General features: G+C 43.6%; 2 protein-coding genes across 2 annotated transcripts; both read right to left on the reverse strand.

The window, feature by feature from the left end:
- Positions 1-3,525: 3,525 nt before the first annotated feature.
- Positions 3,526-8,326, reverse strand: slc35b1 (solute carrier family 35 member B1). Its single transcript, XM_037476976.2, has 9 exons — positions 7,746-8,326; positions 7,066-7,169; positions 6,834-6,964; positions 6,700-6,730; positions 6,022-6,182; positions 5,743-5,869; positions 4,858-4,964; positions 4,575-4,728; positions 3,526-4,193 (listed from the first exon to the last, which is right to left on the reverse strand). Exons 1-9 carry the CDS (start codon positions 7,868-7,870, stop codon positions 4,141-4,143), a joined length of 993 nt encoding a protein of 330 aa, XP_037332873.2. The 5' UTR covers positions 7,871-8,326; the 3' UTR covers positions 3,526-4,140.
- A 1,113-nt stretch (positions 8,327-9,439) lies between these two features.
- fam117aa (family with sequence similarity 117 member Aa) lies at positions 9,440-16,682 on the reverse strand. The gene is made up of 8 exons (XM_037476975.2): positions 16,185-16,682; positions 14,514-14,659; positions 12,469-12,564; positions 12,156-12,269; positions 11,524-11,640; positions 10,980-11,211; positions 10,713-10,887; positions 9,440-10,266 (listed from the first exon to the last, which is right to left on the reverse strand). The coding sequence occupies exons 1-8, from the start codon at positions 16,435-16,437 to the stop codon at positions 10,053-10,055; spliced, it is 1,347 nt and encodes a 448-aa protein (XP_037332872.2). The 5' UTR covers positions 16,438-16,682; the 3' UTR covers positions 9,440-10,052.
- Between the last annotated feature and the right edge of the window lie 157 nt (positions 16,683-16,839).

Consider the following 16,839-nt stretch of genomic DNA (forward strand, 5'->3'; position numbering starts at 1 on the left):
CTATAGCGCCCTCTAGAGATTTTAAAAAGACCACACCAGGCCAGTTTCCCCTCCAATGTCCGATCAACTTGAAAGTTGGCACACAGGTGCTATTCGACATGCTCTATAGGGACATTTTTGGCAATTTCTCCTTAACGCTGAGGTTGGTTCTCACGAAACCTTCAGTGGATCATTAATGGTTCAATGTGCCCTTGATATATCAGAATGATAACTCATTGTTTTGATGAGATATTGGCTAATTTACTTTGCAAGGGGTGTGGCTTAATCTGACAAGATTTATAACTTCCAAATGACTAGGCCTGCCCTCACCAAAATTGTAGCATGTGTAAACATTGAACCCCTGAACACACCCTAATTCTTTCATAATTTTTCAAGATTAGGGGGCGCTGCATTTGATCATTGAAGATGTGCCTTTTTGGCATATTTTCATAATTTCTTACAGTTATAAAAACCGAACTCCTCCCAGGGATTAAACCTGATTCTTCTTAAATCCACGCAGTGTGCTCTTGAGACCTTGGGCTCTAAAAGTTGCATTTTGCCGTAAGAATTATTCAACTATGTGCGTAGGGAGCAATTTACAAAAAACACCGTTTGAAAGATTTCGAAGGAAGTTGGGTCATGTACGGTATTTCGAGAGGCTTTTATTTTGGGATGGTACATCAGAATGTCCTGGTTATCACCAAGTCACACCATGGTGATGTGTACTCTCTGCCTGAAGTGGAATGGTCATACAAAGATAGATTGTTTCCTTTTAAATATAATCTGAAAATGACCAAATGTAGTCTGGTGATTGGGAGTATTGTATTTTGAGAGGCTTTTCGAATGGTACATCTGAATGTCCTGGTTATCACCAAGTCACACCATCTGTCTGTCCCTCTGTTCCCAGCAGGAAGACCTAACCTTACATCTCCTATCTCCCATGTTTGTCAGATACTCACCTCTCCTGGGAGAGGGTGATTGAAGAAAAAGATGTGAAGAAAAACAGATTCTTAGGCGGTGCAGAAGAGGAAACGAGATAAAAATAGGAAGGGAGAGACAGAGACAAAGGAAGTGAAGAACAAACAAGATTAGGATTATAGTAGGAGATCATTCTAATTCAGGGGCCTTAGTGTCAAGACTCAATTAAAGCTCTTTGATCCAAAAGAGATTGAGTGAGACTGTTTGTGTGTACGTGTCTGAAAAGTTAAAATATCACAGTTCCTCTGTTACAGTTTAACGTGCAAAGTATAAATGCACAAAAAAAAGGAAACACCCAGACAACATCCCTGCTATCTTTAAATCCACAGTAAGTATTCTCCCTTGCGAGTCCCACTCATCCTCAACGAGAATCCTTTCCCCCGTTGGTCAGCTTTCTTAAAACAAGCTGTTCTCAGTCTGATGATACTCCTTAAAACCAACAGGGGGCAACGTGACCACGTTCAAAATCATCTTACTCCAGGGACTGTGGGACCGGATTTAAAAGGTCTTTGGAAGGCATCACACCCAAGGTGTCCAACACGTCAGACATGGTGGCTTGATGATGGGATTGTAACATGTTGGGCCCTTAAACAGAAAAACTGTTTTTATCAATTTTTAAAGCTGTTTTTTTGTGGTTCCTTTCATCTTGACCGGGTCTCCCGTGTCCCCCCTGTCCCCCCACCAGGGCCGGCTCTAGCCATTGGCTGCCCTAGGCGATACTAAAATTTCGCCCCCCCTCGACCTAGGCCCACTTTGAACCATCACCTTTTAAAAGTTAAATAAGAATATTGATAACAACACTACTTGTGTAAGGATGTTATTATTTGATTGATTGTTTACAGCTTGTTTTAACTTTTTGTCTCAACTTATTAACTTGAATTGACTTTGACTCAAACACTGTCTTTGTATTTTGGTAGTCGATTTTCCATATATGCTCTGATTTTTGAAGGCTGGTTGTTCCTTCTCTTTAAAGTCATTTTAGAATTCACTCACATATATATAAATATATATGTACATACATGTGTATATATGTTACACTTGGATTTTTTCTTAAGAGAAATGATTGTTTGTCCTTTACTGACTTAAGTAGACTTTTGAAAGATTTATTACAATTTTTCAGAGACCACAACGAGTGGTTTACGGCAAACACGAGCCTTTTTCAAGGCGTCTTTGTGAAGATACCATCACTTTTTAAAGACGACACAAGCATTTTTCACTATGAACAGCGGAAATGACCAGAGAGCTGGAGCTCGCCCCTCACTCCTCGGACTTCCTCCGACTGGAAACAATGTGAATATTGCACTTTCTCGTGCCAACAATGAAGTACAACATAATATAGGACTAATATCATATACCATAATATATGGCTAATCATATAATATAGGAATAATATCATAGAACATAATATAGGACTAACAGACATAGTATCATACTTCATAGTTATAATTTCATATAACATAACATCATATAACTAATATAGCAGACACCTTTGGGATGTGTACTACAACGCTGAAGTGGAATTACTCTAACTATTTTTAGTTACCTTTTATTTAACCTGAAATAGACCAAAAGTCTTGTGAAAGATTTTGAAGGAAACCAATGAGCTCATTTATGGTATTTTGAGAGGCTTTCATTTTTAATGGTAAATCAGAATGTCCTGGTTATATGTTGACAGAAAATGCCTAAGGCCATGAAAATGTTGGAGATAAAGTTTGCAAAGCGGAATTCCTGGTGTTCATCCACACGGTTAACGACCACTGACTTGCGAACACTTCGTCCTCAGTCGCAAGGAGTAGCGAGGACCTGTCCAATGTCCTTTAATCTGTTTTTCTATTTTCAGGTGGTTTGTAGGAGTTCGCGGTGAAGGCGAGAACAGAAATCCTGATTCGCTGCAGTTTCGCTATTTGGGCAAAGATAAACTTTCCAAATTCAGTGTAATACTATTTTAAGCACTATTATTTTAAGCCTTTAACACTTGACATGACTTTTCAAAAAGGAGATCCACACATTGCTTCAGCTACATGTTAGTCTTTCTTCTCTAAATGACTTATCTGTGGTGAAAATGTTTAAGTGTAATTGTGGAAGTGTTCAGATCTTTTACTTAAAAGTTTTAATACAATTTGAGTGCTGCCATATAACATGTCTCCAAGGAAACTAGGCATCACATTATACCATAAGTTCCAATAGAAGTACTCAATATGGAAAAAGACTACAAAATATATAACTGATCGAATAATTGATGCATTTTTATGATTATGAATGTAATGTTTCAGCTCAGAGTAAAAAGCACAATATCTACCTCAGAAATGTAGTGGAGTCTGGAGAGTATGTATAACAAATAAACTACTTGAGTAAATGTTACTTTCCCCCACGATTTAAGAGCAATGTGGTAAAAATAGATGGTGACATACTTTTGAATGTTGTTTGCTTTGATACATAAATGACTGGTAAATAACGACTGAGTGTTTTGGGTTATTTTGCAACTGTTTTTAAAGGAAGTGACACCCAATCACAAGTGAGTATGTAAACTGAGGAAAGTGAATCAAACAAATCTTTGTAACAAAAGTACCATGTAATATCACAATTTCCCTTTAATGGCAAGTTATTTTCATCTTGTAGAAAATAAAGAGTAAAAACAATTTGATAGTAAGACTTGATATAACAGAACAGGTTACAACCTTGTTTTATAAATGAAAAGCTACTTGGTTGATTGTTTGCCAAGAAATAAACTACGTATGTAATGATTACGCTTGTTCAAGCAACAATTTGTAAACCAAGCATGACTTGATGGAGAGTTCTTAGTTAAACGCTGGAAAAAACGTTTTACACCTTACTTGGTTTCAACATCCATCCAGAGGAGATGAGCTGGTTTCAGAAACGTAAAATATTTGTCTAAATACAGCATATTCCCCCCAATGTCTTTCAACAAGTCCAAATACTCCACAAAGTGTGGTTTAAAAAATGTTAATGGCTTGTCATAATACATTCAGGATTTGATCCCAAGTAAAATGTATTTTTAATACATCAACAGTATAGAACAGAAGCTGGACTCTTAAATACAATTAAGTTAAATATCTGTTTGTACTTGAATAATTCATAAAGGACCTCTTATGAAAATAACATACTCGCTGTTGAGTGTTTTCATTTGCAATGTTTTTGTCTTTCTGGTGTGCTCCAGAAGATTCAGTTTGTGGTCTTCTTGGGGGTTTTGCCAAATTTAGCATCAAATCCGAGCCCTGAAAGGCAAAAAGAAAAGATGTGATTAAGGAGCAAAGAAAAGAATCAGCAGCTTAACAAAAAATACAAACGAAAAGACAAATTCAAAGAATACAAATAAAACAGGCTGAGCACAGCTGCCTCTTTTCCATCTATTTTGGCATTATATTCACAGACCCCTTCAATTATACTCTCAATGCGTAATTTACCACTGGACCAAAAGGCTACAGTTCACGGCTTCAACTGTGTTCTGTCGAGCCTCTGATTGTGTTATAGACGGTCATGGACATTAAAGCAATCCACGACACTAATGAGAAAGCTGCAGGGTGAAGTAGCACGTGATAGAGTGACAACAAACCCAAAGAGGGCGACGAGACAGTTTAACGAGAATTTACGCTCACCGAGGAACACGAGGATGGTGCCAAACCACTGCATTGTGCTCATGACGTTGCCAAAGAGGATCACCGAGCCGAGGATGGTGAAGAACTTCCTTGTGGTGGTGACGATGGAGCAAGTCAGAGGTCCAAAGTACACCACCGTCATGAAGATGAAGGTCTGGTAAGGAAGTGTAAAAAAAAGAAAAAAACCCCACTTATTTACAAATATTATTTGGGGCACTTATTTCAAAACTATGATCAATGCTACAACAACTTCAACTTTCCTCTCATACAAGGATCCACCCACCTGGCCTAAAGCACTGGTCAGTCCAAACAGAACAATATTATAGATGATGCTGGGGTGGCGTTCTGTAAAACTTAGGAACTCCCATATTTCGCCTGTCGACAAAACCGCTGAGAGCAAAAAGGATAAAAGTGTCAATAGGAAATTAAAATGATGTAATCTATAACAACTCGCTGATTGACCAGAACGTGTCAAAAAGTCAGACCATCGTGTCCTTTGTGCGGCTATACGGCACCACCAAGTGGTGAAAAACAGTAAAACAGAGCGTGTGTGTGTGTGTGTGGGGGGGGGGGGGTCCGGCTTGGCAATAGCCGAGGTACAAGAACACTGTCGTATCTCGGGAAAAAACAGGAGAGAAGGACTCGTACTGAGAGATAGCCGACACTGCCGATTAGTCTAGTAGGAATGATAAGCGTCTCCCAGTCCTCATCCTGGTGTTGACCTTGTGATCTTTATCTATCTTTCCATTAGTGCCTCACCTTGGAAAACCTCTCATTATGTTGTATTTATTCCAAGTGTCTCACTCTTCAGTTTTATAGAGCAATCTTCTCACATAATTGAAGGCTTTGAGGTGCAGAATTCCCAATTTATGCAGAGAACACTAAACTCTTCGCATTGACGAGTTTCTGATCCTCTGCAAAGTTTATTTTTTAAAGAGCCTCTAACGTGGCTATTTGGGGTTTTGGTCGGAATAATTTTACTGACTTGGATTGCCACTAAATATTGTCAAAGTGATATGACATACAGTATAGCTGCTGTTTAATAATTAGGCAGTAATTTTGGACATTAGTGTGGACTGAAACACTCCTTGCTCATATCCTTGGGCTTCACACCACACATTGGGTTCGAGAAAAGAAAGAGTTTGGAAAGAATGCGTGTTGGACTCACCGAACCCCAGCACCAGAGTGGACCACAAGTTGATGTTCAGCATCATGTGGTTGGCACTGGTCTGGAAGCGCGCCCTCATGTGGTCCTGAGCCACACCGGTCAACCCATCCAATGTCAGAGACACCAGCTGCGACACAGATAAAAACACACCCCCAAGCTATGAGACATAGAAGTGTCTCAGAGGGGTTGCAGCAGAGGCGTAGAGTGATCTGCAACGTGTCACAATAACTGGAGCATGGGGAGAGATGGATGGAACATAAAAGCTGTTTTTTAACTCACCAACAGAATCTCTCCAAACCCAAAAACATGGTCATCTGCAACAGCTGAGCTCTTGTTGGGTTTATAGAGGAACAGCGCTACACCGCTCACAATAAGCAGCACACACAGATACTTAGCCAGCGGGTACTTCTTCCTCAGTATTGTCACACCGAGGATCATCACTGCAACAACACAACAACAGCATGATAGACGATTTTTTTTAAGCCATGGGTACCAGGGAGAGATTTCTTGGGGTGAGGTAAAGCTGAACTGGGTGCAGGCCTTCAAGTCTGAGAGGGCAAAATCTGGATTGTGAAATATTTGCCACACTTTAAGTGTGTGTCTATATTCATGGAGCAAGAGATGACCCCGCTTTGAGTGAGATACAACAATAATGTTGTGAAGTTTAGAAATATTTCGGAATATCTCCCGTTTGCAAACACTCATGGAAATATGCCTGTTATGAACTGGCAGCTTCTGAGGAAGTCAAGTTTGAGTTTTTCCCAATTCAGATTTTTTAGCATATAGTGAAAAAAGAACAATAATATAAGAACATGGCATTATACGTTACCAGCTGCAAGGAATTACTTGTACTATAATAACAGAATTTCTGTTTAAAAAAAAAAATCTATTGTATGTGACAGTGAGGAAACCAAGTGATATGAAGGCTAAGAGCAGAAAGCTAAATGTCAGATGTACCTGGTATGGGCTTGCAGGATTTACCCAACACCTAGAAGAGATAAACCATAGGTTCAGGATACAACAGCAGCAAGTAGTAATACATTGGAAATAACCATATAATCCCAGTATTGTTGATGATTGGGCAGACTCACCTGTGTGGGGTAGTTGATATACTGAAGGGCCGAGTTACTGGACACCATGGCTCCAAGATAAGAGAGGGAGCACAGCCCATAGAGCCAGCTCTTGGTCAGATCCGGCTTGGAGCCCTCAAAAAAAATGATCACTGATGATAAAGAGGAAGATTTGGATTCAGAACTAAATCTCAGAGGTTTACATATGTATCTTCATTCGATTTTGTGTGTTTTCTGTACAGCACATACTCACAGATCTTTGCAAACAGAGCACTGAAAATGCACTGGATGAAGACCAATGTCCGGGCAAACCTAAACTTCTCCTTTTGGTCTCCCTGACCATAATCACCTCGAGTGCTGCAGGAGTCAAGGAGACAACACTGAGTGCAAAAAGATCCCCGACCATCTGAAAGTGAGACTCAAGTGTAGAGACTAAAAGAGTTGAGCTTTCATGAGTCTACAAGGTAAAACAAACGCTCCAATGCCGAAATGACTACTGACAAACAATCATTACCCGCAACGTTTGCTTGCTTTTTGGGCAACAGGGGTCACTATTTTTAGGGACCCTACTAATAGTCACTATTAAAAGTGATCCTATTGCCCATAAAATTAGGTTTGTAAAGGGCTGGGGTGCAAAAAACAGGTGCGAGTCATCATTTTGTAACCCGATATAATCATTATGCACTTATGTGACTCAGTCAACGACACACCATCTGTGTCACTTACCTTTGAGGAGTAATTGATTACGGCACTTTGTGACGACTGAACATCGCATACAGAGAAGGCACCAGCATTTGCCGCGCTATGCCGTACACTGTATTTGGCAGTGTAATAAAGTATAATTAACGTTAGAAAACGTTTAACGTGACGATTTCTGAAGGTGGTTCTGTACAGGTCGAAATGTGCCTTGCTCACTGCGGCTCGTTTACTTACATTGTCTCTTGTAGTATCCCGTAGTAAAAGTAACACACGAAGACTCCGAGGAAGCAGACGATGAACCGTACGCGCATATTGTCCCATATCGAGGCGGACCTCCCGGCTCCCCTCGCGGCAGCCATGCTGTCCTCCGCCCGCCCGGGTATGTTAACAGAGACCGCTCCGCTCCCCGCGCCCCTCACCACGACGTCCCGCTCCACTATAGCCGAAATGGCGAGACGGGAAAAGATGCTCGAGTTGGCAGCGTGGTTGTTGTTGTTGTTGTTGTTGTTTCCGCGGCGGGTGACGTCGAAGCTTGTGCCGACTGCGCTTCGTCTTGTTGTGCACCTCAACGGTCTCGCTAACGGCACCTTGACTTGTCCACAGCTGCAGTCCGGTATCGTAGCATTGATGTACCCTAATTACTTCTGAATAAAAATAAAAATGAACTAGAAGTGTCCCATTCCCACCGGGCTTCCCGTAACGGAGGTGTCAGCAGGGTAAAGCTTCTTAAAGCGTTTCATTGAGAAATGAAAGCCTATAATAAGGGGGAAAGGGGAAAAGCGGTCGCGTCAGGGATATGGACTTTATGGAAGGACCTCAGTGGTGTCCACAGCTGTGCCTGAACAATTACACTGTTGGTTTAACAAAATACATTTAAAGCGGGGGAGAGAGACGATAATGACATAGTTCCAACCAGATCGAACAGGAAAAAAACAAAAACATTTTTATTAAAAATAAAAAAATAATTAATACAAGTTCTGAAAAATGACAGCGCACATTATACAGGCCATGTAAATGCACTACTGGATTATATTTATTGGTGCATTATTGTGTAATGTTGTGGCTGGTAAATACGGAGCTCCTTTGATTATTTTATGTATTCCATCTGGTGGGCATCCTGTGAATTGTTCCCCTGGCCATTACGTTATTCTGATTATTACACACCAGGCAATTCTTCACATAAGTGTTACCACAACTTTGTACTTGCATTTATTAGTTGGCTAAATCTACTTTGTTACATTTCACATTTCACCGGTGCATAATGTTGTTCTTGTTTAGTAATTACCTTATACTGACTGTGTTTTGTCGTGTGGCAGTTGCGAAGTCAGCTATTACAAAAATATAAGGTCCTTTTCTTGAAAACGTCGCATGCCTTTTTGTCGTCCTAGGATGTGGATTCAATTAATTGGTTCATGTAGGGCAACAGCGATAATTCTTCCTCTCCTCGACCAATCACGATGAGGATTTTGGTTTAAAGGGGGGAGCTTCGTTTAAAAAAAATGCAAATCCACGTGTCAAACGCGAGCAATAACAACCCCCACCGTAGTTACAAAAAAAGTATAAAAAGGTATTTGCATGCCAAAAAACGTGGTTATATTTGTTAATCTTTTAGAGGAAATACCCGTCCTTAGCATTAATGCCGACCAAGACAGTGTTTCATCCATTTAGTTCAAACGAGGGGAATCCACCGCTTTCATATTCCAAAGAAATATTTACATAAAAGAGGCTCAGATTGGACAAAAGACACCCATGGCCCACTCAAATTTGAAAAAAAGTTGGTCAAAATTGCCTTTGTTTGGTTTGAATATTGCTCGCTGATTGTGAGTAAAGCTACTAAAACTTGAGCCTGAATCGCATATTGTTAGCTTTATCTAAATAAACAAGTTTTTTGTTGTTGTTGAGTGAATACAAAAACAGAACTACCAGCCTCCTAACAAAGATACAAATATATATTTATACATCTTGCTTGAATTACATCTGTAGAAAAGCAGGCCATAATTGAACTCTAGGCCAAAAATAAACCTATTGAACAAAACAATTTCTGAAATTTAAGGAACAAACCCATAAACTACTCAAATAAAGCGTAAAATCAAACCAAACAAATCTTTGTTTGACTAATAATAGAAGTGCTTGGATCTTTGACTCTGAATACACTTATTTGGACATTAAGAAGAAAACATCACTAGCAGATGGCAGTCTCTGTTTGGACCGCTGACACATAACTAAAACAGAAAATAATAAGTTTTAACAGCATCAAAACTCAATCAGCTGTAAAACCTTTTCAGTATTTTCCAACATTATCAGCTAAAACGTTTCCTTACAGTGGAAATAATAAGTGAAGCAGCCTGGTAAAGGCTAAAGTTTATCTAAAGTATCAGTCCCAATGTCTCATATTTTGATCAAAGTGATCATGGACCATGCAGCAGTGATGAGCCATGTGACCACAGGCATCTGATGGCAGATTAACCATATCCAGTTTGAGTGGGTTCTGGCAGTACCACGGGGGTCAGTCCTGAGAAGAGGCTCTGCTCAGACGTCCATCTACTGCATGCCCAGGTGCCTTGTGGGAGAGGCCTGACCGGGGCAGCCGGTGACCGGAGAGACTGACAGGCCACGGAAGAGGAGGTCCATGGAGGGCAGAAGAGGCTTCAAGAGACTGACAGGGCAGAAAGCGGAGCCTCCGTGGGGGGTAAAGTTAACTTTATTGGGGTCAGGGCAGGACGGCTGGAGGAGAGGCTCGTCCTGACGGGCAGATCTGGAGGTGAAGAGATGGAGAGAGAAGGCCGTATGTACAAAAGAGTACTGGGATTCAAGGGTTTAAAAGCCAGAACTTTGCATGCAGGTTAACTATTGAGAATTATTATCTAATATTAACACGTTAATATGATTGATTTGAATTATGAAATGTCAGAATCTTCTGAAATGTATAATTATGTTAGTCAAGTAGAATAATGACCTTTTTTGATGATTTTCCACCAATACTATGACTGCTAGTTGCTATTTTTTTCATCTTTTACCAAGATCAGGGAATTTTTTCAGTCTTTTTAATACTGAAAAAATTCCCAGATTTTGGTTTCATCTGATCTTGATTTATAAATGTAACGGTATTCTTTTCTGATCTGTTGGTAAATGAGGGGGCTAGCCAGAGTGACTATTAATAAATACATGATGATATGATCACTGCATGGTGAGTTAACTTACATTCCCTCCTCGCACACTCGTACTCGCTCGCAGCCTTCTGGCGGCTCGCGCTGGAAGGAGTAGGTTTTGCTGGGACGAGGACCGGAGGAGCAGGGCTGCAACTGAGGAGGCTCCAGAGCAAACGAAGGGAGCGGCGTGGTCGGAGCGGGACACGCCGCCTCACAGTCCGCCGGTTCTGCAAGAAACACCCAAACCTTTATTAGTAATGAAAAATATATACGTTTGTAAAACCTCAGCACACAAAAAAAGAAGAACGAGTTGTCCCACCTGGCTCTCCCATGGGACAGGGGGACTGTGACGGAGACAAAATCGAGGCGTTCAATGGTGAAGGGGAATTCGAGGGATACAGAAGCGATGGATCTAGAGGACAGGGGGACTGAGAAGGAGAGAAGAGGGAAGGGTCCAGATCCAAAGGGCCGGGGGAGGGCTCGCTCTGAGAGCCACTGCTGCATCTCTGCACTGGGACGGGGGCCCTGTGGCCATCTGGGATATCCAAAATCTGTAGTGATCAGGTGTAAACAAGTGAAGGAGTCAGAGTAGCTAAAGAAAAAACACAGAGTGTGGTGTGTTTCCTCATCTGGGAAAGGTTACTACTGGTGTTTTGATGATGTGACACTTGATTTGCTAGATGCATGAAATTCCAACAGCAGACCAAAGTATGTTTTTTTCGTGAGTACCCCGTGAGTAGGGGTTATAAAACAATCTCAGGATCAAATATATATATTTTCTTATTACCACAAAGCTGAACCTGATTGTTAAGCTAACTAGACTTATACCCCCGGCGGTTGTCAGTGTATCTCAGTGGCCTCACTTCATGCTGATCCTCAGGTTTCTCCGAAACAAACGCCTCCTCCAGCTCCAAGTTGAGGCCTTCAACACTGCGTCGCAGACGCGGGGCGAGTCTGTTCAGCGGCATGAGAGGCAGTGTCTGGGAAAAAAAAACAACGCAAACCTGTATCACAAATACAGGTGAACGGACTCAATGGATTCACTATGTTCATTTCGTACAGTGCAGGTGAGTCGCCGCCACGGAGGATGATGTGTGGAAGATGTCATTGGAGCCCTCACAATGTTTAAAATGACCACAGCCAAGTGCAAGCGTGAGATTTAGTTACATAGTTTAAAAAAAAGAGAAGAATAGTATATTGTAGGTTAAGTCCTCATTGCGGGAATTTAAACTATAAATCTATCTATTCAGTTTTGCCCAACAGTGAAAAGGAGAAAAATTGTCACGTCAAATAAATTTGTTAAAAATTCTATTTTAGGAGTCGAGTAAAGGCTGGTCCTTTTTTACCCGTGGGCAAAGAGGAGGTTATACAATATATAAATAAACACATACACAAGCTTGAAGATTTAATCCATATGAACTGCTGAGTTTACGCTGGTTTCTCAGAATGTTTTTCTGTGTCAGCGTCAGCATTAAGACAAAAGAACAAGGGCTACCTGAGTGATGCCTGCAGCCTGACCCGCTGACAGCGGGTGTTGGGGTAGCTCGAGCCCTGCCGGGGGAGGGACGTGGCGGGAGCGCTTCTGCAGCTGGTTCCTCAGCTTGGCAACCTGGGGGCAGGGTGGAGTGAAGGAAGGTTTCAGGAGGCACTATGATTCATTCTGAGAGGGTGAGCGTTCACTCGCCGTCGTCCCCGTCCCCCCCCCCCCCCCCCCCCCCGAGTAGCTGATGGAAGGCGCCAGAGGAAGGGCGCAGAACGGAGGGGGGAAAAGCCCGGAAATGGGATTTGGTGATAAATCGAACACTTGCCTCCCTCAGGTGCTCTGCGCTGCCCCATGAGGCCGAGCGCTTGTGTCCGCCGCCGCTCCTCCTTCCTCGGGTCTCCTCTGCCCAGGAACTTGGAGTCTTCGGGGAAAATAATGTACATAGTTACATTGTGGTGAAAAAAAGAGTCCTGTATTTGGGGGCTTTTGGTGTAAAATGGCCCGTTTTCTTTTGGTAGGAGTCGAGCCCGTTTAGAGGCCTTGTACATTTTCTGTTAAACCCGCTTCTAAAAGACACTGCAATTCAAGAGCACAACGCCGAAGGGACGCTCCACAGCTGTCGTTCACACCTGCCCCACAGCAGCTGTACAGAGGGGGGCGACGAGAACATCCACCCAGAGCTGCAAAACAGCTCCGCTTCCACACAAACCCAAAACCACATCACGGTGTCACTATAAATACAGTGCAAGTACCAGCATCATAACGCCTCGGTGCACTTAAACACACGCACAGACACTAAGTAACCTTGTTATTCACCAAGTCACATGCTTCTTCTTTGGTCAGCCACCACTCAAACTTTCACTCATACGTCCGTACCCATTTCTTCACATTAACTCTGGATTTTCGACCCGAGGGCGCCGGCTTGACCGCTCCCGGACGCAGACTGGGAGCAGACGATTGGCAGTTCATCGTCAGCAGGTGAAGGCCAGGGTCGAGTTGACCCACGGGATCAGGTAGTCACAGTTCCGGTGGCGCTAGTCAAGGGCTCCACACGCTCGCCGGCGGCCTCGCAGGCGTCTGTGTCATTCATAAAGGGCAGCCGGCATCACGCATTTAGCTCCCTCCCCCCCGTCTGCACCGCGGCTAGGTCATGACATGCCGCCCCCCCGAAATACCTGACCCGTTCCTCCCAGAGTCGGCCTCTACATCTCCAGAGAGAGATCTCATTGGTTCCTTCGACGCCTGCAGGACAGCACAGACACCACCTCGTCCCGTCCAAGGCGCGCCTACGTAATGCATCGCCCCGGCTAAATAAGGACGCAACGCGACGTGAGTCACTCATACATTGGCATCGGTGTAGAGTTACAGCTGCCAACCCCCCCCCCGAATTATCTAACACCAACAACCCCCACCCTGCTTTAACGTGAACAAGGGGGTGGGGGTTCATGAGACCAGACCTATAAAAAGCATCAGAAGCTAGCAGATCATTTGGTCTGGCCAGTGTTTCCAGCTTGGGCGACTCATAGGGCTCATTTCATTAAAGGTTCAACAGTCCGAACCTAAAAACTATTGAAGTATAAGAGAGGAAGGGAAAATCCACACATTTGGAAGGCTTGAGGCGGCGAATATTCAGGTCTTTGCTCGATAAACGCCTTGCACCTTAACTTGGTGGTCAAAGATCTCGGCGATTCTTTTTCTGCAATGATGCCATGTGGTCATAGTTTGTGTGGTTATTGGTTTGCTTTGTATTCTAAACGTTGACATGTCTCCACACGCGTGCATACCCATCCTAGAGGATAATTCACAGAAATGGTTTTACTAGAAAAGGAAGGAAACAATGAGCCATAACGTCTGGAGCAATGGCGAGGGAGTAAGGCAGAAGGAGGTGCTGGGTGGGCGGTGGAGGTCGGCTGCATGTGTGTGTGGTTGAAGAGAGTGCTGGGGGATGGGGTGTCTGTATAATGAGGTCAGGAGGGGTTTGTTCCTCACAATGGAGGCAATGGGGGTTCTTTCGAGTTTAAACTATGTCATAGGCGAAGACCAAGCGGCGGAGCTTGGTGATGTTACTCTGGGCATTGTGCACTAGTTAGGAGCAGATACAGTCGAGGGTGGGGGAGCGAGGAAAGAACAGCGGAGTTTAAAGAAGAACAAAAAAAAAAAAGACTATTTCCAGTTGGCTGCCTTCCACCCGCGGCGCCCAACTGGAACCACCAGACACCTGCAGAGCTGACATCAGATATGTCGTCTATAGAAATCGTTAACGTGCAACATAAGCAAAGCAGGGGAAACATTTGTTCTGCTGTTTTTCTTCCAACACACATGATGCAACAGGCTTCACGGGTAAAGCGCTCTCGGTGTGTTAACATTCACCTGCGTGGCTTTGTCATTGACGCAGGTAATGGCCGGGATCTCGGCCTCTTTGGGCCAATGTCCCTGCAGGTAGGGAGCGACGATGGCGTCCAGGGACAGGGTTCGGCGGATGGTGGGTTTCGGCGGGCGAGCTGTGTTCCTGTCGGCTGTTGGGGAACATAAATGCAAGCACGTTAAGTCAGAGATCATGTGGGGCGCCTCGGAAGCCTTAAGTCAGCACTTGTCCGGGCAATGGCGGCCTTGCGGAGGTTTCAAGAAAAAATTGTGCCCGTGTACGCTTGCTTAGCTCGCAACACTGGATGTGACACATATGCATAGAAACTGCCTTTTAAAGAGACGAAACAGGCACTTCAACACTAGTCGTTCACAAAATTGCTCCCAGGCTTCCTTCCCACCGGTAAGCATGCAGTGTGCAGAGCACCGTTTGTGTGTGAGCGTGCGCGTGTGTGTGCGTGCACGTTGGCAGCTCTTTGTAATCTCTGGCAGGTGTGGGCCATGCCTTTGACCTGGAGCAAAGCCATCGAACTACACAACACTGGCAACAGTCCCCACAGACTACAAGTACGTCTACCACAAACAACACACACACACATACAGACCCACGCACACTCGGTATGCTGTCATGTTGCAGGGCAGACTGGATGTATAAATAAACACCACTACATGCAGATGTGACTGGCACAGTTACAGTTCAAGTCAAATAGAGAGGCTCTTACAGCCGCTGCGTTAGCGAGAAGCAGAGATCCCACAGGTCAGAGTGCAAAGAGGCGACTCAGTGTCCAAATAACATTATGAGAGCAGTGTTATGTTTCAGGGTTAAAAGCCTCCATTGTTCAGCTAGTCAACAGTTCCCTGAATTAGAACGAGACGCATGGGCCTTTTCCTTAATCATGACAACTGTAATGTCTTGAAATTCATTCTTTTGTGTTCTTTTTAAATAAAAGTTTACTTTTACTTACTTACATACATGTGTTGTAAATGAGTTAAATGTAAGGATTTCTTCATTGAAAAAACAAATTCAACGACATTTATGTCATTTAAAGTTGTGAGTGCCTGAGGACTGATGCTGCTTTGCATTCTGCAAAACTATTATAGGCGTTATTGATTAATCTGCTAATTGATTGGTGTTCATCATAGTTTTTCAGCCCCCCAGGAGTTTTCTTTCCAAAACGTACACATTTTGTTGTTTTCACAATATAACACAGGGAGAAGCAGCGCACTTCCTCACACTTTAGAAGCCGGGACAAGAAAAGATTTACTTGAATACCCACTGAAGCATTAACAGGTTGTCCAAATAGTTGCTTATTAGTTTCCTGTGTTTACTCATTTTTTAGTTTTTTTTGATACAATAAAGAATATAGTCATTTTGCCACCTGATCAATTAGTCGACAGATCTGTTGGAGTGTTTGTGTTATTTCCCCACAGAAGAAAAGCCCCACTTCTTATAAATCTTATGTTTACCAGAGATGTAAAGATGAGTATACTCAGATATACTGAGCTTTTTCAACTACAGTTGAATGAAAAAATCTCAGTTGACCAAAAACACCAGTGAGTGGTCAAGGCCAAATCTACTAAATCAAAACTCACACGTAACATCATCATAGCACCAAATTACACTTTAAAACCCTGGACCACATGGAGGTGAATGGACCCCCCCCAGTGTGAATTTACCCGTCTTGACCTCCCTGCAGAGGAGAGCTGAGCCCCTCTGGAGCTGGTACGGGATTGTGGCCCTCAGGGGCTGCAGACTGGGGTTGCTGCAACCCCGAGGCGCTCCTCCACTTCTGCCCGACATCCCCCACTCCGAGCTGCGCTTTTCAAAACACGCGCACGCACGCGCACGCACGCACACGCGGCTCCGCTTTTTCTTCTGTACTTCTTCCAATGCAACTGTGCGCCGCGCTGACTCCCACTCGATCCACATTCAGTTCATCCACGAGGATGATCCAAAACTCCGATCGAGCCTCTTGTTGGGCACCCAGCTTGAGCTTTCTTTTGTGATGATGACCATGATTTCTCTTGCTCACTTTCGGGTTGAAGGCGCAGAGAGAGGGGGAGAGAGAGAGAGAGAGAGAGAGAGAGAGAGAGGCGGGATATGAGCGCAGCTGTGCGCTTTAGCGCATCCTCTGTGGATGGCTCTTGTGTGAAGAGGTCGCCGCTCGTTGCGCTCGTCTCTGCAGAGTGACAACACAACAGGTCGGATCAACCCGAGGCAACTATGCCGTGCGGTGTGGGAGTCCGAGGGAGGGAGATCGGGTTGGTTGCTGCACAGTACTACTGAGCACCTATTGGTGTTCACGCCCATCTGTCTCCTGAAGGGACCCCC

This window comes from Pungitius pungitius, chromosome 12, assembly GCF_949316345.1.
Source record: "Pungitius pungitius chromosome 12, fPunPun2.1, whole genome shotgun sequence".
Lineage (NCBI taxonomy): Eukaryota > Metazoa > Chordata > Actinopteri > Perciformes > Gasterosteidae > Pungitius > Pungitius pungitius.